At 43.2% G+C, this 27750-nt stretch overlaps 2 protein-coding genes across 2 annotated transcripts in view; one reads left to right on the top strand and one right to left on the bottom strand.

Annotated features, from left to right (window-relative positions):
* Positions 1-341: 341 nt before the first annotated feature.
* On the bottom strand, positions 342-10865 carry fbxo40.2 (F-box protein 40, tandem duplicate 2). Its single transcript, XM_060935105.1, has 4 exons — positions 10798-10865; positions 10564-10599; positions 8433-10328; positions 342-1528 (listed from the first exon to the last, which is right to left on the bottom strand). The coding sequence occupies exons 2-4, from the start codon at positions 10564-10566 to the stop codon at positions 1325-1327; spliced, it is 2103 nt and encodes a 700-aa protein (XP_060791088.1). The 5' UTR covers positions 10567-10599; positions 10798-10865; the 3' UTR covers positions 342-1324.
* Positions 10866-18116: 7251 nt separating this feature from the next.
* arhgap42a (Rho GTPase activating protein 42a) overlaps positions 18117-27750 on the top strand; it is a 111021-nt gene continuing 101387 nt past the window's right edge. Inside the window, exon 1 of the mRNA XM_060936107.1 lies at positions 18117-18460. Within this exon, the coding sequence (XP_060792090.1) occupies positions 18307-18460 (154 nt within the window). The 5' untranslated portion in view covers positions 18117-18306. The remainder of the gene's footprint in view (positions 18461-27750) is intronic.

Raw genomic sequence — 27750 nt, forward strand, 5'->3', positions numbered from 1 at the left:
TCACCCATAGTCAGCTGGGATAGGCTCTAGCTTGCCTGCGACCCTGTAGAACAGGATAAGTGGCTACAGATAATGGATGGATGGATGGATTATTACATTACAATGTAGCACAATTCCAATCTTGCACAGCACTTAACCCTTGACAGTAAAACCATTGTCATTTCAGTATTAGGTATTTAACACAGCGGTATCAAATCTGATCAGAAGGTGTTGATTAATTTCCTATAACAGCAGCTCTGAAAGTAGTGCTAGCTTCAGGGCAAATCACAGATTTATATTAACACACTCCATTTAATATGTTATTGTTTCTATAGTAACAGCTCATTCACAGGGACTTCACATGATGTTAAACCATATGGCCAAAAGTATGTGGACACCTGACCAGAACACCCATATTCACAAAAGTCTTCATAAAACTGTTGCATACAATTGTCTAGAATATCTTTCTATGCTGTCACGTTAAGATTTCCTTTCACTGGAACTAAAGGTCTCAAACCTGTTCCAGCATGACAATGCAGCTGTGCACAAAGTGTGATCCATAAAAACATGATTTGCCAAGGTTGGTGTGTAAGAATTAAGGTGGCCTGCAGAGAGCCCTGACCTCACATTAAACACCTTTGTAATTAAGGTGCATCAACCTGGCCTTCTCATCTTAAATCATTGCCTGACCTCTTGTGCTCTTGCGGCTGAATGAGCACAAATCCTTAAAGCGACACTCCAAAATCTTGTAGAAAGCCATCCCAGAAGAGTGGAGGCTGTTATAGAAGCAAATTCCATATCAATGCCCATGAATTTGGAATGGGATGTTCAATACTCAGGTGTCCATTTTGCCATATAATATAATTGATAAAGAATACAAAAAGCAAAGCATGATCACTGATAAGGTAAAACTTTCCATGAATTTCCATTTATCATTTGTGGAAAGTGTGTCCAATGTCAGTCCATTCAGTCATGGTTGAATCTTCAGGATGAAGTTTTAGACACTAGAGATCATAGTGTTTGGCATGGAACATAGAAACAGATGGGTGTTGGTGGAACTTCCACTGGTTACTCTTGATCAAGCAGCTACAAGGAGCGAGGTGAAATGAATTATAAGCTTTTAATTTTTCATCCTTACATTACTATTCTACCGAAACATCAAAACATGTACCTTATTACAACTTAGGAAGCAGTACATTTTAGTCTGATCCAAAAGGTCAGTGTTAACATTTGCCCTAAAAATGTTCTGGTGAGCACTACATTTTTCTTTTCATTCAGTCTAGTGCAATAACTGCAATAATTTATAAATATTGCACAACAAATCAAACTAGTAATCATGTTAATGTTAGCTCCACTCCATAAATTGTGTGACGAGATTTTTCTGAGCCTTTGGATCTTCATTGTTCTTCCATAAGCTGGGCAGTGGAAAAGGTTTGGTTTTGGGTTCTCTTTGGTAAAATGGACAGTGTTTAAGATGCTCAGCCATGGGAAGAGTGTCAGCAATACACCAAGTGCTCACTCTGCTGAACAGACTGCTGAATTCCCAAACCTTAAAGAGAATGAGTGAGAAAAAAAATAAAGGAAAAAAGGAGAATAAAAGAATCATTATTCAAATGCAATTATTAATAATCACTGATAAATATACCTAATACATAGAGGATATTACACAGCTGCACGAAGATATGAAGTTTATCTTTGAGTGGTGAATGGTTATATCAGAAGAGAGCAAAGTGAACTAGTGAAAATATTTTCAACATGAGAAGATAAACTTTGTATCTTCGCACTGCCCTGTTTTCTTTCTATTACTTGGACACATCCACAAAAAACAACAACAAAAAAAAAACCTGCAACATTATCAAAAGAATTTTAAGTTTGAACTGGTTTGCAATTTTGATGGCGCATATCTAGTCAGCAGGAAAACACTGGGAGTGATGTCATCTGAGTGAAATATTGGGAATTATTAAACATACAGGACACTTTTTCCATGGGATAAAAACATGTATTCTATTCCCTTCTATCAGATTTCATTCATTTGGTTTGACAGCATGCAATATTCTTAGCATATTGCTTATCCTACGTGTATTACATCACTCTACCCAATGGAGAATGAGAGTGCAATATTGTTACAATATTGCACTGTGGCAGCAGGCCAAGCAGCAGTCTGTGAATGGAGGGCGGGGTCGGGGAAGGTAAGTGGCTAAGTCATTCCACCTACTGTCAATTAATGTGTGTGTGTGTGTGTTTGTTACAGGGACGGAGCATAAAAGGAGGGAGAAAGCAGAGAAAAGGGGCTCCCTCCCGACCACAATGCATGTGTGCATGTTGAGTGAGTGAGTGAGTGAGTGAGTGAGTGAGTGAGTGCTGAAAAGCTGAAGTAAGAAAAATAAAGTGTTTGTGTGTGACCAACAAGTCTCGCCTGCCGTGCTTCTGTGCTCCACCCACATCAGGAATTGCTACAGTGGTGCCGAAGCCTGGGAGCACAGAAGGGAACCACCCCATGGAGTCCTCCCCATTCAAAGAGCTCATCTTTGCCCTCGCTACTGCCCAGCAGAACCAGCATCAAGAGCTGATCGCCCTCCAAAAGGAACAAGAGCAGTGCTTCAAAGCCTTGATGCTGGCCCAGCAGGAAGATCGCCAGGCATTCCGGCACCTGCTCGCATCAGCAGGGGCGTCGACCACCGCAGCTGGCACCCTCACGAAAATGGGCCTGCAGGACAATCCAGAAGCGTTCCTCGCCCTCTTCGAGCAAGTAGCCGAGGCGTGGGGGTGGCCGCTGGAGCAGCGCACAGCACACCTCCTCCCGCTCCTGACTGGCGAGGCGCAGCTCACAGTGCAGCAGCTCCCTGCTGACAGCCAACTGGTGTATGCTGACCTGAGGAAAGCCATCCTGCAGCAGGTTGGCCGCTCCTCGGAACAACATTGCCAGTGCTTCTGGACACTGGAGGAGACATTGGAGGAGGTCAGCCGGCCGTTTGCATTTGGCCAGCAACTCCGGGATGCTTGCCGGCAGTGGCTGAGGGCGGAAGACCGCGACGCTGACGAGATCATCGATCTGGTGGCACTGGAACAGTTTATCTCTTGACTTCCGGAAGGAACGGCGGAATGGGTCCAGTGTCATCACCTGGCATTGCTGGAACGAGCCATCGAGCTGGCAGAGGACCATCTGGAGGTGGCTCCGATGGCAGGCAGACGAGGCGTCTCCCCTCGCTTCTGTTCTCTCTCTCTCTCTTTCCCCCCTGTCTCTCATCCCCCTCCCCACTCCATTCCCCTGCCACAGAGGCGGCGGCCGGCTCCACCCCAGCCAGCCCGTCGCACCCGTGGTGTCCTCCCATCTCCCTCTTCCATGTCTGTATTGTCTCCTCCTCAGGTGAGTGACACCCATAACACCAGTGTAGAGGGAAAGCCTGGACCGGTGTGCTGGCGTGGCGGGGAATCGGAGCATCTCCAGAGTCGGAGCTCCGCAAGGGAGGTGGAAGCTGTAATCCGGATCCCTGACATGCCAGAAACCGCCCCCGATCAGGCTGGAACGTATTGCATACTGGTAAGTGTTCAAGGCGATACATAGTACGCTTTGGTGGATTCCAGTTGGAATCAGACCTCAATTCATCAACGCCTGGTGCAAGGTGAGGCACTGGGGAGAGAACAAGTGGTGAAAGTGTTGTGTGTGCATGGGGATGTTCACAATTATCCCTTAGTCTCTGTCTGTATTCTATTCCGGGGCCAAATGCATAGAGTAAAGGCGGCGGTTAGTCCTCGTCTCACCTACTCGTTGATCTTGGGTACTGATTGGCCAGGGTTTAAAAAGCTGATGGAATATTTAACACGTAGTGGGTCCTGGACTAGTAGGTCATGGGAAGATCCCGGTGTGGCATTGACTGGAGAAGCTGTCACAGAGCTGTCTACATCAACACCGCGTCAGAGTGAATACCAGCCTGCTCCTCCTCCCTCTCTCAGGGATTCCCTTGGGGATTTTCCATTACAGCAGTCGCAAGACAAGACTCTGTGGCATACGTTTGACCAAGTGAGAGTAATCGATGGTCAAACTCTTCAGCCAAGCGCGGCATCGACCTTCCCTTATTTTGCTATTATTAAAGATACATTGTACCGAGTGATGCAGGACACTCAAACTAATGAACAAATAACCCAATTGTTAATCCCAAAGAGCCGTATGGAACTCGTATTCCATGCGGCTCACTTTAATCCTATGGCTGGACACTTAGGGCAAGATAAAACACTAGCCCGAATAATGGCCCGGTTCTATTGGCCAGGGTTTTGCGGGGATGTCCGTCAGTGGTGTGCAGCGTACCGTGAATGCCAATTAGTAAATCCCGTGGCCACTCCAAAAGCACCATTGCGCCCTCTTCCTCTAATTGAGACCCCGTTTGAGCGAATTGGGATGGATCTCGTCGGGCCATTAGATCAGTTAGCATGGGGATATCACTTTATTTTAGTTGTGGTGGACTATGCAACGCGATATCCAGAAGCAGTGCCTCTCTGCAATATCTCAACACGCAGTATTGCGGAAGCGCTCTTCCACTTTATCTCCCGGGTCGGGATTCCGAAAGAAATCCTGACAGACCAAGGCACTTTGTTTATGTCACGCACACTGCGCGAACTGTATGGGTTATTGGGGATTAAGTCTATCCGCACCAGTATCTATCACCCACAAACGGATGGCTTAGTAGAGCGATTTAACCAAACACTCGAACATAATCCGGAAATTTGTAAGTGAAGATGCGCGTAATTGGGATAAGTGGCTCGAGCCCCTGTTATTCGCAGTATGAGAGGTCCCGCAAGCCTCCATGGGGTTTTCTCCATTTGAATTATTATATGGGCGTAAGCTGCATGGCATTCTGGACTTGCTATGGGAAAATTGGGAGGAGGGACCTTCACCTAGCAAAAATAAAATCCAGTACGTTCTTGATCTGCGTGCAAAACTCCACACCCTCACGCACCTAACCCAGGAGAATTTGCGGCAGGCACAAGAATGTCAAATCCAGCTGTATGACAGGGGCACGTGCCTTAGAGAGTTCACGCCGGGAGACAAAGTGCTCGTATTATTGCCCACGTCGAGCTCCAAATTAGTCGCCAAGTGGCAAGGACCCTTCAAGGTCACACGGCGAGTCGGGGATGTAGACTATGAGGTGAGATGAACGGATAGGGGTGGGGCATTGCAAATCTACCACCTCAACCTTTTAAAATGCTGGAATGAGGGGGTCCCCATGGCGTTGGCGTTGGTAGTTCCGGAGAAGGTGGAGCTGGGGCCAGAGGTGGAAAAGATAACATCTCAGACAACTCCAGTCCCTTGTGGAGACCACCTCTCACCGGCCCAACTCACGGAGGTGGCCAAGTTGCAAAAGGAATTTTCTGACATGTTCTTGCCCCTTCCTGGTCGTACCCACCTCATAGAACACCACATCGAAACGCCCCCGGGGGTGGTAGTACGTAGCCGCCCTTACCGCTTGCCCAAACACAAGAAAAAGGTGGTTTGGGACGAACTCAAGGCCATGCTCGAAATGGGCATAATCGAGGAGTCCCACAGTGACTGGAGCAGCCCAGTGGTCCTGGTTCCCAAGACCGACGGGTCGGTCCGGTTCTGTGTGGACTATAGAAAGGTCAACACGGTGTCTAAATTTGACGCATACCCAATGCCTCGCATTGATGAGTTGCTTGATCAGTTAGGTGCTGCTCGCTTTTATTCGACACTGGATCTAACAAAGGGATATTGGCAGGTCCCCTTGACTCCTCTATCCCAAGAGAAAATGGCCTTTTCCACACCGTTTGGTTTACACCAATTTGTCACGCTCCCTTTTGGGTTGTTCGGGGCGCCCGCTACATTCCAGCAGCTTATGGACAGGGTTCTCCACCCTCATGCTGCCTACGCGGCTGCCTATCTGGACGATATAATAATCTACAGCCATGATTGGCTTCAGCACTTGGAACACCTGAGGGCCATTCTAAAGTCGCTGAGGCGAGCAGGCCTCACAGCTAACCTGAAAAAGTGTGCAATTGGGCAGGTGGAAGTACAGTATCTGGGGTTCCACTTGGGTCATGGGCAGGTGCATCCCCAAATTAACAAGACTGCAGTGATTGCAGCCTGCCTGAGGCCCAAGACCAAAAAGGAGGTGAGACAGTTCTTGGGGCTGGCTGGCTATTATCATAGGTTTCTACCTAATTATTCGGACGTCACCAGCCTGCTAACCGATCTCACTAAAAAGGGGGCTCCAGATCCGGTCCAGTGGACAGAGCAGTGCCAACAGGCCTTCTCTGAGGTAAAAGCTGCACTGTGTGGGGGGCCACTTTTACACTCCCCTGACTTCTCTCTCCCCTTTATTTTGCAGACTGATGCATCGGACAGAGGGCTGGGGGCCGTTTTGTCCCAGGAGGTGGAGGGCGAGGAGCGCCCCATGCTGTACATCAGCCGGAAACTGTCAATGCGTGAAAGCAAGTGCAGCTCAATTGAGAAGGAGTGTCTTGCCATCAAGTGGGCGGTCCTCGCCCTCCAATACTACCTGCTGGGGCACCCTTTCACTCTCTGTTCGGACCACATGCCCCTCCAGTGGCTCCACCGCATGGAGGATGCCAATGCGCTGATCACCCGTTGGTATCTCGCCCTCCAGCCATTTAAGTTCGAGGTGATCCACAGGCTGGGGGCACAGATGGTGGTGGTGGACTTCCTGTCCCGTCGGGGGGGGAGTCAGCTTCAGGCAGGACAGCTCCCCGGCCTGAGTCGGGTGGTGGGGGTATGTGTCAGTGGGGGCGTGGCCAAGCAGCAGTCTGTGAATGGAGGGCGGGGTTGGGGAAGGTAAGTGGCTAAGTCATTCCACCTACTGTCAATTAATGTGTGTGTGTGTGTATGTGTGTGTGTGTGTGTGTGTGTGTGTGTTACAGGGACGGAGCATAAAAGGAGGGAGAGAGCAGAGAAAAGGGGCTCCCTCCCAACCACAACACATGTGTGCGTGTTGAGTGAGTGAGTGAGTGAATGAGTGCTGAAAAGCTGAAGTAAGAAAAATAAAGTGTTTGTGTGTGACCAACAACTCTCGCCTGCTTCTGTGCTCCACCCACATCAGGAAATGCTACATGCACATTGTCAACACAACATGACATCACACGTCAGAGATGTAAAACTTTCGCGCTAGCAAGCGACAGTGACAATTTGTAAACAAATATGGCTGCCAGGTTTGCTTTGTTAAAAACAGAAGATTTTGAGAGAATTTTGGTTTCCAGGTAGCTCCGTTATGTGTAGCTGTCGATGTTGATTTTAAAAGTAACCAAGTAAATTACAGAGGGAAAATAATAATCATATTTGGCTTGACTGTGCTAGCATTGGCCTTTGCTAACACTACACCGGCTGGAAGGTAACTGGACTGCTGCATTAACAGCACTGAGTTGTGGGAAAGCTAGCATTGGCTTTCGATAATGCTACTGCTCAATGCTACACTGGCTAGAAGGTAACTGGACTGCTGCGTTAACAGCACCAAGTTGCAGGTAAGCTAGCACTGGCCTTCGAGAATGCTGATGTGAAGAGAGCGTGTATGTATAATAATAATAATAATAATAATAATAATAATAATAATAATAATAATATTGGCTGGCTTTTTTTCATGGTCTGTCAGATGTATTCCATTCAGCTAGCATGATACTGAACTCGTCTTCGACTTATTCAATATCATGCTAGCTGAATGGAATATATCTAATAAACCACTCAAAGCCAGCCAATATTATTTAAATATATCACAGTTTTGGATCTCCATGTCCTGGATGTAGCTCGGATGAAAAATACAAGTGGCGTATTTCCCAGTAAAACACTCATGTCCATACAATACATGTAGCTATGCCCATTTTTACTTCTTGATATGATCCTCACATCAGACTTTTGAGTATCAGCCAACACACGATACTGATCTAATGTGGATGCAAACCACCAAAATCCAAGCAGTAAGGACAAGGAGACATGTCTACTTGCCTGTCAATCAGGTCACCTCTCAGTTCTAAGTACCCCTCGTTGCTGAACAAAAGTCAGAGGAATGGAAACTTGATCCAACTCCTCCTTCCTAGGTGAACTCAGTTCAGGCTGGATTTATGTGTTTAGTATGTTGTTTTAGTGTTGTGTGGGTTAGGGTTAGGGGTTAGGTTTATAAGAGGAGTTGGATCAGGTCCAGTTCCTCCCTTTGGACTTTTGTTTTTGCAGCGAGGTCTATCTTGCCAATTCAGAAAGTTCTGCCTCTTGCACTAGCAATCAGGTGTTCTAGCCTATTCCATGTGTTTGGAGGGTGTGGCTTTGGTTGAGATTCAAAACAGCTAGCTTCAGCTAACATCTGCCAAAATTTTAAAAGACAAACATTACAGAACGAAAGCTGTTATTAATGATTATCTGATGTTTATGCGTTTGACTACTGTATTTTCTTTAGTAATGTATGTTCTACAACAGCATCCATCATAAAAATACTTACTATGGATGATTTCCACTTGGCTCCACCGTGAGAGTATAGTCTTTTCCTCCATTTCAAGCTGACCATTCCTCTCTCATGCAGGAACGTGGCACAAACATCTCGGAAAAGTCGGGACACCAGGGCCAGCTGGGAAAGAGAGAAACTGTCCAGGCACTTAGCGATCTGACGCAGCACCTCAAAAGGAAGATTACTGAGAGAATCCTCATATCCAACTTGTGTTTGTTGTGCTGGAACCATTTGGGAATCAGCCATGAGATGATGAGATGTGGCAATATCGGGTCTGAGCGTAAAGATGCTGAGGTCCTGGTTAAAGTAGACTGTGGCTCTGTGTGTGGAGGGCTGCAGTCTTCTCTGGTTGAAGGTGCAGCCCAGATAAGCCAGAGGACACCTCTGCTCAAACCAGCCATTCAAACAAGACTGGATATCTGAGTGCACGTTTTTAAAGTGAGATGCAAACTCATCCCTTCTGAAGAAATGTTCACACATAAATGTGAATGCCGAAGTGGATTTGTTGTGTCTCAGTGTCACACTCTCTGTATCGATCTGAAGATAAAGTTTTGAATCCCTTTCCTCTGTAATATCAGCCAAAGTGGCATTGTACTTAAATGGAGCTGTGAGAAAGTCATATGTCTGAGTTGCAATATCAACATAAAGTCCGTCTGTGGCCACAGATTCACTGATCTTGTGTCCTCTGATCTCCACTTCGGCAGCGCTCAGCAAAGTTACAAACATCTCATCCATCTTCTGAGTGTCCTCATCCGTAGACAAACACAAATCAGATGTGTCCACACACTTGTGCTCAGTGCGCACTCGGGTGGAAGGATCTTTAAGATGGATACGTTTGTGCCTGTAACTGATGGGAACATTAAAAGAACAAAGGGTTTGAACTGGTATTGGTTCCAGGCTTCCGTAAACAAAATCTTTATCTTTGGGAGTGCAAGCTTCAATCTGGCCAAAGGCGAGAAGCATACGTCCATGGTGAACCACATACATGTTGTACTCTCTTGGATTTACTTCTTGACGAAGTCTTTCTAGAACTCCTTCTTGCCAAGGAGCAAAGCCAGTTTTAGAGATCTCTGATTGAACAGCATCTCTTCCATGCCTATCTAACACAGTTCCTTGTTGATCATGAGTAGATGGGTTAACTGAACCTTTAGTTGATCCAGTCTTGTCTTTTTGAACTCTTGTTTTTGATTCTTCTTCCTGAGCCTGCCTGCAGCCCCCTCTCTCCTTGCTAAACATCTTCTCGTATATGTTGTATTTTTCTTTATCCACACTGAGATCTTTCTCAACACATTCCTCCAGCTGGACACTAACAGGGCCATTTTTTGAGATCTCACCTCGCGTGCAATTCACATGGCTTCCATTAACCAAAAAGTCACCCCCTGCTGCCTCATCTTCTGCTTCTGTTGGAATGGGTTCTTCTGGTTCTTGCATCAACTGAGGAAAGAAGTTTCTCATTTTCAGCCTGCTGCATAGCTGCCTCTGATCTCTGAGAGCCATGGACACGTCCAGAGCTTTATGCTTATGGATGTCCTTCATGAGGTTAATAAATAAAGGTGACTTTATGTCCTCAATCGGCCAACGGTTCCACTCCATTGAGCAGACCACCACGCTAGCAGGACACACTTCCAGGTGTTTGGCCAGCTTTGAACGACACATAGTGAAAGGGCATCCATAGTTGGCATTGATGCAAGGCACCTTCTCATTAGGACACAGCAGTATGTGTTCATCCTCTTTGCACATGTGAAAGGAGGCACCACACAGCAAGCGGCAGTTGATGATCATGCAGGACAACGTGATCTCTATAGGAGCTTTGCAGTATTTGCTGTGGCAGCTCTCACAGTGCCTGTGCAGCCTCTTGCCTGTTGATGGCGCTGACCTCCTATATCTAATCTGAAATGGCAAAGCAATGCAGAAGAGAAATCATTTTTACCATTTTCAAGCAGCACTATCATGTAAACATTACTGATAAGTCAGACTTATATACTTTTTATATCAACAGCATTATTGGAGTCTCAAATCTGATCAGTCAGTATGCGTTGATTAATTTCTTATAACAGAGGCTTTCATGCTAGTGCAGCTGCTCAAACATGGGGTCTATACCCAAAAGGAAACAAAATAAACATACCATTTGTGCCTCTGTGAAAATGATTTTCAGCAGCGCCTTGAAACAGAGGATATTTTAATACAGGAAGCATTTGGTCTGTATGTGCTGTCTATTTGATTGTTTATCCTGAATACTGACATTATTTATGAACAATGACCAAAAGCACAGAATTAAAGTAAGTCTTACAATGTGTCTAAGAATGTTGAGATGAATGAAAGCAGATATCTGGCAGATAGGTAAGAAGAGATAACTTACCTTAAACAATTTAAAAACCAACCAAACAAACAAAAAAACTCTCCGAACTCTCCAAAGTGCTTACCAACTGCTGGACTGAAGAGTCAAGTTAAAAATAGTCTGTACTGCTTAGTGTACCAAGTTACATGATCACTGAATGTCACAGTGTCATGACATATATCATTGCATTTGATTGGCCAGGTCTTGCTTATCAGGTCTAACATTGGGTTTTTTTTCTTTGTTTGTTTGCATTTTTTTAACCCCCTCAGATTATTTCAAACCCTAGTATCCAGTTACATTTATAAAGCTCCTGCAGTTTGGAACTGAATGTTCTGTAAATGGCCCTCTAGATGGCAGTCCCTCCTCTACGTTTTGAAAGAGTCACTCAATGTACATGAATAAACAAAAATGTTCTGTATAAAACTTTACACTCCGAAAAAAGGTCCTAAGCTATACTTTTCCTTGTCACTGTGGTGCAGCTGTCAAGGGACATTTCTTAAATACTTTTATTATGTATCCTTTACCTGGAACGGTGTATGTAGTGTGCAATCCCAATTCCAAAAACGTTGGGACGCTGTGTAAACTGTAAATAAAAACAGAATGTGAAGATTTGCAATATCATGGAAACCCTATATTTCATTGAAAATAGTACAAAGACAAAATATCAAATGTTGAAACTGAGAAACTTTATTGTTTTTTGAAAAATATATGCTCATTTTGAATTTGATGCCAGCAACAGGTTTCAAAAAAGTTGGGACAGGGGCATGTTTACCACTGTGTTGCATCACCTCTACTTTTAACAACACTCTGTAAACGTTTGGGAACTAAGGAGACCAATTGCTGTAGTTTTGAAATTGAAATGTTGTCCCATTCTTGCCTGATATACAATTTCAGTTGCTCAACAGTTCAGGGTCTCCTTTGTCATATTTTGCGCTTCATAATGCGCCAAATGTTTTAAATGGGAGACAGGTATGGACTGCAAACAGGCCAGTTTAGCACCTGGGCTCTTTTACTACAGAGCCATGCAGTTTTAATATGTGTAGAAAGCAGTTTAGCATTGTCTTGCTGAAAGAAGGAAGGCCTTCCCTGAAAACGATTTTTGTCTGGATGGCAGCATATTGCTCTGAAATGTGTATATATCATTCAGCATTAATGATGCCTTCCCAGATGTACAAGCTACCCATGTCATGTGCACTAATGCACCCTCATACCATCACAGATACTGGCTTTTAAACTGTGTGCTGATAACAAGCTGGATGATCCCTCTCCTCTTTAGCCTGGAGGACATGGTGTCCATGATTTCTAAAAAGAATTTCTACTTTTGATTTGTCAGACCTTGGGACAATTTTCCACTTCGCCTCAGTCCATCGTAAAAGAGCTCAGGCCCAGAAAAGGTGGCGGTGTTTCTGGATATTGTTTATATATGGTTTTAACTTGCATTTGTGGATGCAGTAATGAACTGTTTTCACAGATGATGGTTTTCTGAAGTGTTCCTGAACCCATACAGTGATTTCCACGACAGACACATATCTGCTTTTAATGCAGTGTTGCCTGGGGGCCTGAAGATCACAGACATCCAATGTCAGTTTTCAGCCTTGTCTCTTGCATACAGAGATTTCTCCAGATTCTCTGAATATTTTAATGATATTGTGTACCATAGATGATGTGATCCCCAAATTATTTGCAATTTTACATTGAGGAACATTATTCTTAAATTATTGCACTGCTTGCCCATGCAGTCTTTCACAGAGCGGTGAACCCCTCCCCATCTTTACTTCTGAGAGACTCCGTTTCTCTGGGATGCTCTGTTTATCATCATGTTTATCATCATGTTATTCACTCTGGGATGCTCTGTTAATCATGTTACTGACCTGTTGCCAATTAACCAATTTTTTTTTAAGCATTACACAACTTTTTCAGTCTTTTGTTGCGCCTGTCCCAACTTTTTGGAAATGTGTTGCTGACATCAAATTCAAAATGAGCATATATTTTTCAAAAAACAATAAAGTTTCTCAGTTTCAACATTTGATATGTTGTCTTTGTACTATTTTCAATGAAATGTAGGGTTTCCATGATTTGCAAATCTTCACGTTCTGTTTTTATTTATGTTGCACACAGTGTCCCAACTTTTTTGGAATTGGGGTTGTACCTTTAAAGATTTACTCTAAATGCTAATTAATATAGATGAGTGGGTCTGAAGGGCCAAGTACTGTAAGTATATTCATTTTTAAAGGTACACAATATTCATACTACTACCTAACAGATACACAGTAAAAGGAAGCAAAAAGACCCCTTCAAGGGGAATGCTTGAAGGGTCAAAGTGGGAATCATTTAGGAAAGGTTTCTTTAGAAAGTTAGAATTATTAACCAATTGAAAGAACCCTTGATGACCTTTGAAGAGCATAGACATGCAATATGGTCTCAAATTGTTTGACTATTCAAATGAAATTGTACAAAAGTAAAGTTTGGGGTTAGGTTAGTATTTATAGCCTTCCATATAATTGAATTTGGATGAAATCAAATTAAATCCAACCACATTACCCTCAAATCTTAAAACGTTTCATGATACTAGGTTCAGATACACTAATAATAATAATAATAATAATAATAATATGTTAATGACACAGCACGGCACGGTGGTGTAGTGGTTAGCACGGTCGCCTCACAGCAAGAAGGTTCCGGGTTCAAACCCAGCAGCCGGTGAGGGCCTTTCTGTGTGGAGTTTGCATGTTCTCCCCGTGTCTGCGTGGGTTTCCTCCGGGTGCTCCGGTTTCCCCTTGTTCCCCATGTTCAAAGCCATGCAGTTAGGTTAACATGGGGTGGCCTTGGGCTGAAGTGCCCTTGAGCAAGGTACCGAACCCCTGACTGCTCCCCGGGCGCTCTAGTGTGGCTGCTCACTGCTCTGGGTGTGTGCGCGTGTGTTCACTGCTTCAGATGGGTTAAATGCAGAGGATGAATTTCACTGTGCTTGAAGTGTGCATGTGACAAATAAAGGTTTCTTCTCTTCTTCTCTCTAATAATAACAACAGCAAATTTGATTTATCCCTCTAGATTAGCCCTGAAAACAATTTAGCTAGAGCCCTCCATTTAAGTGTTTTTCTGTCAGTGATGGTTCCAGATTGGGACAGTAAGTAAGTGTTTAAGGCTTTCGGCAAATGAACAGAAGGTTTCATCCGTCCATGTCCATCCAATGTGCATACCACTTATACTAGGTTTCGGGTTAAGGTTAGTCACGGGTGAGCTAGAGCCAATCGCAGCTGACTATCACAGCGCTAACACAGATAGACAATGAGCCATTCACACTCACATTCACACCTGTGAGCAATTAGAGTAGCCAGTTGACCTCATCTGCATGTCTCTGGACTGTGGGAGGAAACCGGAGCACCCGGAGGAAGGCCATGCAAGTGATCAGTGATGAGTTCAAACCCCAGCTCCACAAAGCTGTCTCTGTTTTGTCCTTGAGTAAAACCTTTAACCTTTAACTGCTCAGCTGTAGCCTGTTCCAACTGTAAATTTCTTTGGATAAAATCACCAGCCAAATTTGCAAATGTAAATGTTCTAAGCAGGAAGCTAAGAATCCTTAATTATCCAGAGAACCCAAGTACAGTAGTACTGCTATCACAATAATCATAAACAACCTTTCATTTATTTCCAGGACTGTGAATATGTAAATATGTGAGCCAGTGAAAAGATCTTGTTATTTGACTGTTCATAATATCTCAGAAAAGGTCATGTCCTAACAAACCAAGAAGAAGAAGAGGCCTTTATTTGTCACTTTTTAATTTTTTTATTTAAACATATTTGGGGGCAGCACGGTGGCGTAGTGGTTAGCTCAGTCGCCTCACAGCAAGAAGGTCTGGGTTCAAGCCCCGTGGCCGGCGAGGGCCTTTCTGTGCGGAGTTTGCATGTTCTCCCTGTGTCTGTGTGGGTTTCCTCCGGGTGGTCCTGTTTCCCCCACAGTCCAAAGACATGCAGGTTAGGTTAACTGGTGACTCTAAGGCTACATCCACACGACAACGGCAACGAGATGTTATTTAAAAAAATATCGCATCCACATGGGCAACGGTCAGTAAAATATCAGGTCCATATGGCAACGCAACGCTTGCTGAAAACGATGCAATACACATGCCACACCTCTAGGGGCACTGTAAGACGGTCCCTTCGGAGACACCAGAACAATAGAAGAAGTAAGGACGCATGCGCATAAACTATTATGCGCGAGACTTCATATTAGCCACAAAGTCAGAAAAATCTGTTCGTAAAATTACATTATAATGACCAAATACAATGAAAAGTATTTTTCCAGTCTCACCTGTGAAAGGTAATCCCATGTGATCTCGTTGGACGGTAAACCTGTTGGTACAGTTAAACGCAGCACATGAATGAGGCATATTTATTCTCCGCTTTGACCCATCCAATATGGCGGCGAGGATGACGTATGATTCTACGCGGAAGGCAGCGTCTTTAATGGTCCGGAATAAATTGAATGCTACACGTCGATGGATTAATTTGTTCTTCTACGCCCTTTTTGAGGAATGTATTGTAGGACTTAAACCAACATCTGAAGAGGTGAGATCGCTTCTTTTTTTCCCTATTTTTGCTGGCAGGATTGACTCTGCCCTAAGAGCTATTCTCTCTCTCTCTCTCTCTCTCTCACTTTGCACCATTACACAATAAATATTCACAGTGAAAATATTTTGTAAGCACGTTTCATGAACCAAGTTATAGGATTTGTTGACAACTCACATCGAGTTCGTTACACTTCTACCCGGTGTGCAGCACTCACAGTCATGTGGTTGTGACGTCATCGTAAACAAATCCGTTCTACTCATCCAGACGACTTCACAACGGCAACGTTGCCAGATCTTTCCACTCTGGAACCCGTTCTCAAAAGATTGCGTTTTGGGCACCCAAAACGCCAGTGCCGTGTGGACGCCAGGCCTAAACGATAAACAATTGTATCGGATTCACCTGAATCCATTGCCGTGTGGACAGGGCCTAAATTGACCGTAGGTGTGAATGGTTGTCTGTGTCTATGTGTCAGCCCTGTGATGACCTGGCGACTTGTCCAGGGTGTACCCCGCCTTTCGCCCATAGTCAGCTGGGATAGGCTCCAGCTTGCTTGCGACCCTGTAGAATAGGATAAAGCAGCTAGAGATAATGAGATGAGATAAACATATTTGCGGTCAGAGTTTGCCCCAAGAGCATTAAAGCTCATCTAAGGGGGCTTACTCCGAACACACACACACACACACACACACATATATATATATATATATATATATATATATATATATATATATATATATATATATATATATATATGTGTGTGTGTATGTGTGTGTGTGTGTAGGCGCTGCAACTTGACAACTGATGGATGATCCCTGGTGCAGATCACCATGATCTTTTGAGATCGAAGGAGCCAACAACAATATATATATATATATATATATATATATATATATATATATATATATATATATAATGTGTGTGTGTGTGTTCGGAGTAAGCCCCCTTAGATGAGCTTTAATGAAGAAGAAAGAAGAATAAACCTTTATTTGTCACATGCACACTTCAATCACAGTAAAATTCATCCTCTGCATTTAACCCATCTGAAGCAGTGAACACACGCGCACACACCCAGAGCAGTGAGCAGCCACACTAGAGCGCCCGGGGAGCAGTCAGGGGTTAGGTACCTTGCTCAAGGGCACTTCAGCCCAAGGCCACCCCACGTTAACCTAACTGCATGTCTTTGGACTGTGGGGGAAACCGGAGCACCCGGAGGAAACCCACACGGACACGGGGAGAACATGCAAACTCCACATAGAAAGGTCCTCGCCGGCCATGGGTTCGAACCCAGAATCTTCCTGCTGTAAGGCAACCGTGCTAACCACTACACCACCGTGCCACCCAATAATGCTCATCTAAGGGGTCTTTAATGCTAATTTTATATATACATTACAGCACAGTGAATTTTTTTTTTGTGTATCCTAGCCTGGTCAGAAGCTGGGATCAGAACACAGGCTCGGCCCGGTCAAGATAAAACGCCATTGGAGCAGACAGGATTAAGGGCCTTGCTCAAGGGCCCAACAGTGGAAGCTTGGCAGTGCTGGGGCTTGAACCAATAACCCTTCACCGATGAGCCACCACTGCCCACTTTTCTGTTAAATAATTTTATTAACTCACAATTTTGATTTTAAATTCATCAAATAGTTATATAACATGGGGTGGCACGGTGGTGTAGTGGTTAGCGCTATCGCCTCACAGCAAGAAAGGCCGGGTTCGAGCCCCGTGGCCGGCGAGGGCCTTTCTGTGTGGAGTTTGTATGTTCTACCCATGTCCGTGTGGGTTTCCTCCGGGTGCTCCGGTTTCCCCCACAGTCCAAAGACATGCAGGTTAGGTTAACTGGTGACTCTAAATTGACCGTAGGTGTGAATATGAGTGTGAATGGTTGTCGGTGTCTATGAGTGTCAGCCCTGTGATGACCTGGCGACTTGTCCAGGGTGTACCCCGCCTTTCGCCCGTAGTCAGCTGGGATAGGCTCCAGCTTGCCTGCGACCCTGTAGAACAGGATAAAGCGGCTAGAGATAATGAGAATGGGGGATGAGTTATATAACATGGGGCGGCACGGTGGTGTAGTGGTTAGCGCTGTCGTCTCACAGCAAGAAGGTTCTGGGTTCGAGCCCCGTGGCTGGCGAGGGCCTTTCTGTGCGGAGTTTGCATGTTCTCCCCGTGTCCGTGTGGGTTTCCTCCGGGCGCTCCGGTTTCCCCCACAGTCCAAAGACATGCAGGTTAGGTTAACTGGTGACTCTAAATTGACCGTAGGTGTGAATGTGAGTGTGAATGGTTGTCTGTGTCTGTGTGTCAGCCCTGTGATGACCTGGCGACTTGTCCAGGGTGTACCCCGCCTTTCGCCCGTAGTCAGCTGGGATAGGCTCCAGCTTGCCTGCGACCCTGTAGAACAGGATAAAGCGGCTAGAGATAATGAGATGAGATGAGTTATATAACATGCTTTCTTGGTGTGATTTTAATGAAGAATAGCCTTCTCTATCCGTTCTTGAGGCACTGGGTGCAGGCCAGTAGGAGTCCCTGCTGCTCTTGTCTTCTCTCTTTGTTTTTCCCACCCGTTTCTTGGCCAATCACAGATTCTACACTGGGATTGGCTCGCGCTTTATATTCACTCCGTCAAATCAGAGGACTGCACAAAGGTACAAACCGCTGACCAATCGAAAAGAGGTAGCTGGAGTGATTTGAGCCAATCGTAGTACGGGAGGCGGGGTTTGTCAGAATACGAGTTGGTGAAAGAAAATAACGTCTCCTAGTGATGGAGTGCGAAACAACATGCCGGAAGTAGGCTTTCTGGACGCGGAGTTTCAAGAGTTGGAAAGGTAACTGTAACCAGAACGAGAGAGAGAGAGAAAAAAAACCCGAGAGACAGAAGAAGAAGAAGAAGAAAGAGGCACGATCCCAAACCGAATACAAGTGTTTCGTGGTTTTGTTGCATTTTCCCTCTCGGCTGTAGTGAATACAATGGGATTACCAGCTCTGGAATTCAGCGACTCGTTTCTGGACAGTCCCGACTTCAGAGATCGGCTCAAATGTCATGAAATTGAGCTGGATCGGACGAATAAGTTCATAAAGGAGCTCATTAAGGATGGCAACATGCTCATTAGCGCTCTGAAAAGTAGGTCCAACACTGCCTCTGTCATTTACACACATCTGTAGGCTTATATACTGTAAACTGGAACTGTATACAGATGTTTTTAAACAATGAATGAGATCATTTTCACAATGAAAAGTCTTTTTTAAAAAAGTATTATTCATAATGTGAAATCTACATGGTTGGGTGAAAGCATTGGTTTAAAGAAAGACTTTTTCCAGTGTTTTAATTTAATAGTTTTAAAAACTATCTGTGGTGGGAAAAGTTCATACCCATATTGTTTTGCACTTTTCCTGGAAATAAATGACAATGATAATTTAATAATTTTCTTATTATTTGACTGGAACATGAATCTTCCTACAAAAGTCATAGGCACTTTGTTTGTTTGTTTTAGCACATTATTATAGATTTTTTTTAATATGACTGACATGACTTATCAGTTCAGTACAAAAAAACATTTTAGATTTACAAACATTAGTTTTTCAGAACAAATTGTTAGTTTCTTATTATTTGACTGAAACATGAATCTTCCTGAAAAAGTCATAGACACTTTGTTTGTTTGTTTGTTTGTTTGTTTGTTTTAGTACATTATTATAGTTTTTTTTTTTTAATTTTATGGTTAAAAAAACAATCTAAATGGTTGGGTGAAAGCATTGGTTTAAAGAAAGACTTTTTCCAGTGTTTTCATTTAATAGTTTTAAAAGCAATCTCTGGTGGAAAAAGTTCATACCCAGATTGTTCTGCACTTTTCCTGGAAATAAATGACAATGATAATTTAATAATTTTCTTATTATTTGACTGGAAAATGAATCTTCCTACAAAAGTCATATGCACGTTATTTGTTTGTTTTAGTACATTATTATAGTTTTTTTATTTTTATTTTATGACTTCGACATGACTTATCAGGTCAGTACAAAAAACATTTTAGATTTACAAACATTAGTTTTCCGGAACAAATTGTTAGCATGTCAGTGAAAAAAAGCAGCATATTACAACAAATCAGAAAAAAAGTTGGGACAGTATGGAAAATGAAAATTTAAGTTAAAGAAAGCAAGCAAGCAAGCAAGCAGTGATTTCTACATTTATCTGACTTGTATTTAATTGCAGACCCAAGATATGCCGTGTTTTGTCTGGTCAACTCCATTTCATTTGTTAATATACATCCATTCCTGTGTTTCAGGCCTGTGACACATTACAAAAAAGTTGGGAAGGGGGAACTTTAGGGCTAGTAATGAGGTAAAACAATTAAATAATGATGTGATTTGGAACAGGTGATGTCACCAGGCAATTTTAATCATGAGCTGATACAAAAACAGTATCCAGGAAAGGTCTAGATTTTGAGGAGCAAAGATGCGCCTCAAAGGATCTTCAGTTTGTCAACAAATGCATGAGAAAATTATTGAAATGTTTAAAAACAATATTCCTCAAAGAAAGATATGAAGTGATTTGGATATTTCACCCTCTGTGGTGTATAAGATCATTAAACAATTCAAGGAATCTGGAGGAATTTTGATGTGTAAAGGGCAAGGGCACAAGCCAAAGCTGAACACCTGTGATCTCCAATCCCTCAGATGGCACTGCATCAAGAACCGTCATTCATCTCTAGCTGATATAACCACATGGGCTCGGGATTACTTTGGCAAATCTTTGTCAAGCACTACAATATGGAATTACACCTACAAATGTCAGTTAAAACTTTACTGTGGAAAAAGAAAGCCTTATGTTAACTGTGTTACGTTAACTTCTCTGGGCTCTGAGGCATCTGGGATGAACCAGATGTTGAAACATGTCTTGTGGTCAGATTAATCACTTTTGCAGGTCTTTTTTGGAAGAAATGGACGCCATGTGCTCCAAACCAAAAACTCTTACCAGCAACAAGTCCAAAAGCCAGGGTGTGTCATGGTATGGGGTTGTGTCAGTGCCCTTGTCCAAGGTAACTTACACTTCTGTGATGGCAGCATTAATTCAGAAGAGTACATTGAAATTTTGGAGCAACATATGCCGCCTTCGGGCGGCACGGTGGTGTAGTGGTTAGCGCTGTCGCCTCACAGCAAGAAGGGCCGGGTTCAAGCCCCGTGGCTGGCGAGGGCCTTTCTGTGCGGAGTTTGCATGTTCTCCCCGTGTCCGCGTGGGTTTCCTCCGGGTGCTCCGGTTTCCCCCACAGTCCAAAGACATGCAGGTTAGGTTAAATGGTGACTCTAAATTGACCGTAGGTGTGAATGTGAGTGTGAATGGTTGTCTGTGTCTCTGTGTCAGCCCTGCGATGACCTGGCGACTTGTCCAGGGTGTACCCCGCCTTTCACCCGTAGTCAGCTGGGATAGGCTCCAGCTTGCCTGCGACCCTGTAGAACAGGATAAAGCGGCTAGAGATAATGAGATGAGATGAGATATGCTGCCTTCAAAATGACATGTTTTCCAGGAATATTTCAACAAGACAATGTAGAACCGCATTCTGTATACATTACAAAGGCATAGCTGTGGAAGGAGAGGGTGTCTGTCCCCTCTGTCCCCAATACAGAATGTGTGGTGAATTTTGAAACGAAAAATATGACGACAATCCTATACTGTTGCACACCTTCAGACCTGTTTGCAGGGAGAATGGGACAAAATAACACCTGAAACACTTCATCACTTGGTGTCTTCAGTCCCTAAACATCTTTTAAATGTTGTGAGAAGGAATGGCAACATTACAAAGTGGGAAATGTTTTACCATCCCAACTTTTTTTGAAATGTGTTGCAAAAATCAAAATTGAAATACGTGTTTATTTGGGAGGAAAAATACAATAAAATTAATGAGGTAAAACAACAAATAATGCCCTGCTGTGTTGTTTTGAATGAGATACAGGTCAAAGATTATTTCCAAATCTTTTTTTTTTCTCAATTTCAACATACCATTCATACTTTTTCTGATTTGGGGTTATACAAAAGAGACCAATTTTCAGACAAAAAAGCATAATGAAAGCTGGGATTTACTGCGAAAATAAGAAGCAAGTGTGACAGTTAAAGTCTCAAGAAGAACTGTGGCTGATTGGTCGTTTCCTTATTAAACTGCACAAATTGTACCTGAGACTGCTATTTTTTTAAGCAAAGAATCATCACATCAAATATTAGCATTGTTTCATTTATTGCTGTTTACAACTAGTATTTCATTTCATTATTTTTGAAGGCATCGTTGCTGTCTAGCATTTTTTTTTTTGCATGTGCCGAAGACTTTTGCACAGTACTGTGTATATATACTGGTGTATACTTTGCGTTCCACCAAATTATAAAAGCATAGTGACAGTATTGATAATAGGGTTACATCACACACACACACACACACCATTTATTAGTGTGCTTGCCAAAGGCAAGCACGCTATTGTTCTTAAAGGAACAGTCCACCATATTTCCATAATGAAATTTGCTCTTATCTGAATTGAGACGAGCTGCTCCGTACCTCTCCGAGCTTTGCGCGACCTCCCAGTCAGTCAGACGCAGTCCGACGCGCTGTCACTCCTGTTAGCAATGTAGCTAGGCTCAGTATGGCCAACGGTATTTTTTTGGGCTGTAGTTAGATGTGACCAAACTCTTCCGCGTTTTTCCTGTTTACATAGGTTTATATGACCAGTGATATGAAACAAGTTCAGTTAAAAAAAATTGAAACATAGCGATTTTCTATGCTATGGAAAGTCCGCACTATAATGACAGGCGTACTAACACCTTCTGCGCGCTTTGGCAGCGCATTGATACGGAGCTCAGATATCAATGCGCTGCCGAAGCTCACAGAAGGTGTTAGTACGCCTGTCATTATAGTGCGGACTTTCCATAGCATAGAAAATCGCTACGTTTCAATTTTTTTAACTGAACTTGTTTCATATCATTGGTCATATAAACCTATGTAAACAGGAAAAACACAGAAGAGTTTGGTCACATCTAACTACAGCCCCAAAAAAATACCGTTGGCCATACTGAGCCTAGCTACATTGCTAACAGGAGTGACAGCGCGTCGGACTGCGTCTGACTGACTGGGAGGTCGCGCAAAGCTCGGATAGGTACAGAGCAGCTCGTCTCAATTCAGATAAGAGCATATTTCATTATGGAAATACGGTGGACTGTTCCTTTAAGTTTACTTATTCTGCCTTATTCCGACACGTTTTTTGGATCCACTACTCCTCCTATGGCATTCGAGATAGAGACACCGTTCCAACTCTGAGATGTCTGGCCCGAAGTGGTGTAGTGTGCTTGTATACAGCTTTTGGATCAACGTGTCCATTCTCTTGTTCTTGTTAGGGCCCGAGCCCTATAGGGCGAAGGCCCTATTGTTCTTGTAAGAGTTCACTATTATTATTCTTCCGTCTTCTTCTTCTTCTTCTTCTTCTTCTTCCGTCTTCTTCTTCTTCCGTCTTCTTCTTCTTCTTTATTTTTCTCCGCTGTTGGGCCATTTTCGGGGCGCTTGCCATGGCCGAAAACGCACGAAATTTGGCACCAGTTCCGAGAATTGCCACCGCTACTCAGAACCAGAAGCCCAAACTTGGCCGGGGCTCAGGGCCTCTATAGCGCCCCCTAAGTCGTTGTGATTTTGGCCTCCCGCATTAAGGTGCCTGGGTGCCATGTAGTTTGTAGTGCTGGCATGCCATTTGGTACGCATATGTATCTCACTAAGCCGGACAAAAATGTAATGCCAATGCATTAGCCACGCCCAACAGGAAGTGAGGTAATTTCACTTTTGTGCGAAATGCATGGCCACGAACACGGCGCAACTCCTCCTAGACCGTTCATAGGAATGTCACCAAAATTGATACACATCATCTACAGACATGGCTGACAAAAGTTACTAAATACGTTTCACGTAGGATAAACCGTTCAGAAGTTATACGTCAATCAATTTTCGATGCAAAATTTTACATGCTTAAAAATTCATAACAAATCTTCTGATTGCTCAAAACTGCTCATACTTCACACGCAAATCACTCATTGGGCTTCTGACATGTTACCCAATTTCTGTGATATTTCGCCACTGGGGGCGCTATTTTTGGGCAAAAATTCCAATCTTTCCTCAAATTTGGTCAAACTTCACGGCCACCCTCTTACTACCTCCCTTGTCATGTATACCACGTTTTGGAAATTTTCGTCCATGGGGGGCGCTGTTTTTGGCCGACGCAATTGCTCCAAAACGGGTTTTTGGTAAATAATTCCATAATGCTTTTCCTTCACACCACTACCTTGTGGTAGTACGTTGCTGTTGTAGACACTTTTTTTTCCAACTCATAATCGCTCATGTACAGCATAGCGCCACCTACTGACATGGGAAAAACCAACAAATTTATTCTTCAAAAATCTATATCTCATCTTCTATTTACTCAATTGTCATCAAACTTCATACGCAAACTCTTCATAGCTCACCTGACGTCTACGCCAAATTTTGTGCACTTTCGCCCCTGGGGGTGCTGGTTATGGCAAAAATGATATTGCAGCTTCTGATTTGTCAAACTTGCCAAGCAAACTCTTTACAAGACCCTTATTGGGGCGCTTGCCATGGTCGACAACGCACGAAATTTGTCTCCTTTTTCTTAGACTGCCACCGCTACTGAGAACCAGAAGCCCAGATCCAGGTGGGCCTCAGGGCCTCTATAGCGCCCCCTAACTCGTTGTGATTTTGGCCTCCCGCATTAAGGTGCCTGGTTGCCATGTAGTTTGTAGTAGTGGCATGCCATTTGGTACGCATGTATATCTCACTAAGCCGGACAAAAATGTAATGCCAATGCATTAGCCACGCCCAACAGGAAGTGAGGTAATTTCACTTTTGTGTGAAATGCATGGCCACGAAGACGGCGCAACTCCTCCTAGACCGTTCATAGGAATGTCACCAAAATTGATACACATCATCTACAGACATGGCTGACAAAAGTTACTAAATACGTTTCACGTAGCATAATCCGTTCAGAAGTTATACGTCAATCAATTTTCAATGCAACATTTTACATGCTTAAAAATTCATAACAAATCTTCTACTTGCTCAAAACTGCTCATACTTCACACGCAGATCACTCATTGGGCTTCTGACATGTTACCCACTTTCTGTGATATTTCGCCACTGGGGGCGCTATTTTTGGGCAAAAATTCCAGTCTTTCCTCAAATTTGGTCAAACTTCACGGCCACCCTCTTTCTACCTCCCATGTCATGTATACCACATTTTGGGAATTTTCGTCCATGGGGGGCGCTGTTTTTGGCCAACGCAATTGCTCCAAAACGGGTTTTTGGTAAATAATTCCATAATGCTTTTCCTTCACACCACTACCTTGTGATAGTGCGTTGCTGTTGTAGACACTTATTTTTCCAACTCATAATCGCTCATGTACAGCATAGCGCCACCTACTGACATGGGAAAAACCAAAAATTTTATTCTTCAAAAATCTATATCTCATCTTCTATTTACTCAATTGTCATCAAACTTCATACGCAAACTCTTCATAGCTCACCTGACATGTACGCCTAATTTTGTGCACTTTCGCCCCTGGGGGTGCTGGTTATGGCAGAAATGATATTGCAGCTTCGGATTTGTCAAACTTGGCAAGCAAACTCTTTCCAAGACCCTTATTAGGGCGCTATTATTATTAGGGCCCGAGCACCGTACAGTGCGAGACCCTATCGTTGCCATGTGTCCAATTCTGTTCTTTGTCGCCATTGCGGGAGTAATGTCTCTTGCCGAAGAAGCTGTGGAAGGTTGTTCGCGGGGACGCATGCCCCCGCCCCCCTTGGCCGCTGGCGCGAGGGCCCGTCGAGGCCGCTTGCGGCTTTAATTGTTTTTCTTTTGTTTTTTTCCCATAGAGAATGAATAGGGCTCATGAATCGAATCGTCCTACTCAGACACGCTCCATCGCAGATGCACCAAACCTCATGTGATACTTCAGGCCAACTCCCCCAACACATACATGCAATCGGTTCTGACCCGCACTCATATTTTTCCTTTCTTTTTGCTCATCCCTTTTTCCTCCATAGGCTTGCATTGATTTTTGGCCCCATTGAAAATGAATGGTGTTTCAGGAGAAAAACTTTCACTCTCCATCAATTTTTTTAACCAAGTGACCAAACTTCAAGAAACTTCACTTGATGCCTCAGGCCAAGTCCCCGCACAGATCCATCCCCTCATCTGAGACCTGCACTTGTCTTTTCCTTGGTTTTCACGCATCTCTTTTTACCTCCATAGGCTTCCATTGATTTTTGGCCCCATTCAAATGAATGGAGTTTTGCTCAGTAACACTTCACCACACATCCACCAAACTTCATATGGCACCTCAGGCCAAATCACCCATCACACACACGATATCGGTTCTGACCCGCACTCGTCTTTGTCTTGCCTTTCATCCGTCCATTTTTTCTCCATTTTGCTGCTAATCAATGGAAGCTTGACTGAGTCATTCCTCCCTTCCCCCATAGGTGATGATGCATTTGGCAAGGATCTGCTCATTTGAGACTTTGACAGCAAATCAACTTCAACTCAATGGCCACTTTATTAGGAAACTTACACGCACACACGATAGCAATTAGCATATAAGCATTCACGTGTTACCATGCTAGCTGTTAGCATGTTACCCATTACGATATCATGCCTGCTGTTAGCTCGCGAGTTGTTAGCATGTTCACCATTAGCATGTTATCATGAGAGCTGTTAACATGTTAGGATTAGCATGGTAGCATGCAGAGTTCGCATGTTTGCTGTTAGCGAGTTTGCCTGAGCATGTTAGCATGCTAACTGTTAGCATGTTAGCTGTTAGCATGTCACCCTCAGCATGTTAGCATGCTAACTGTTAGCATGTTAGCTGTTAGCATGTCACCCTCAGCATGTTAGCATGCTAAAAGTTAACATACTAGCCATTAGCATGTTAGCCTGTTAGCTGTTAGCATGATAGCTGTCAGCATATTAGCCTTAAAGTGTTAGAATTTTAACAAATAGCATGTTAATCATTATCATGTTAGAATGCTAGCTGTTAGCATGTTATCTATTAGCATGTTATCTATTAGCATGCCCTGTGATGATCTGGTGACTTATCCAGGGTGTACCCCGCCTTTCGCCCGTAGTCAGCTGGGATAGGCTCCAGCTTGCCTGCGACCCTGTAGAACAGGATAAAGTGGCTAGAGATAATGAGATGAGATCTATTAGCATGTTAGCATTAACATGTTAACAGGTTAGCTTTTAGCATGTTAGTATGCTGTTAGCATGTTAGTACGCTAATTGTTAGCATGTTGGCATTAGCATGTTGGCATGCTAGCATGATAGCTGTTCTGCTACAGCTGAGCAAGCACACTTTGCATTTTCTCTGCGGAAATGCAGTCTAGTTGTTGTTGTTGTTGTTGCTGTTTTTAGTTAAAGGTTCGATAAGTGATTGAACCCAATCAAGAATATGGATTAATTTGGTTTCCAATTTTAAAAAAAACAACAACTTGTGTCTGTATAAAAGTAACATATAAAATAAAAAGAAAAATTAACAACATATTCTTATGTAAAATAATTATTGTAATAACAGATTTTAGTACAAATACACAGGTGATTATAGAAAACCGCACACACTGATTGGTCAAGAATTTTGGACGATTTCTCGACAATCACCTCGAGCGACTCAGCAAAATGGCAGCCAATAGCTTTGTCACCTTAAGTGAGGAAGAATTACAAATTACAAAAGAAAATGCTGTTTCTAAAAGCACTAAAGATGCTACAAAGTTTGGTCTTTACGTAATAACACCGTTATTACATTTGCATGCCTCTTTTGAAGTTTGAAATAAATAATTTTTTAGTATGATTTTTTTTTCCATTTTTTCAAAATAATCACCTGTGTATTTATACAAAAACAATTATCCACCTCAGGCTCAGTGAATACAGTGAATAATAACCTTGACTTCATCTCGCTTATTATTCACCGATATTCACTTCGCCTTCAGTGAATAATCGTTAATTATTCTATCCACATTCACTGGATATGAGCAATCGCGTGCTCTGATTGGCTACTGTACTACTAGGATATCAGTTCATATACCATGAGGAGAGAAAAACAAAATGGCAGCGTGTATTGCTGAACCAACCGAGGACGTAATAAAAACTACTCGAAAACAAAACCCCAAAAAATACCAAAAAAAGCAACAAAATATGGAGTAAAAGTATTTGATGGTAAGAACGTATCTTTTAATTTTTTTACATTTTTCAGGTATTATTATTATAGCATTTTTCACAAATTGCTACTGTCATTTCGCTGGTTTGTTTACATTCAAAGCGGAAATGATTTTTTCAGACATTTTGTATAAAGTTTTTATGGATCGAATTTACTAAAAATAAAAATGC

The sequence above is a fragment of the Neoarius graeffei genome, chromosome 12 (genome assembly GCF_027579695.1).
Source record: "Neoarius graeffei isolate fNeoGra1 chromosome 12, fNeoGra1.pri, whole genome shotgun sequence".
Classification (NCBI taxonomy): Eukaryota; Metazoa; Chordata; class Actinopteri; order Siluriformes; family Ariidae; genus Neoarius; species Neoarius graeffei.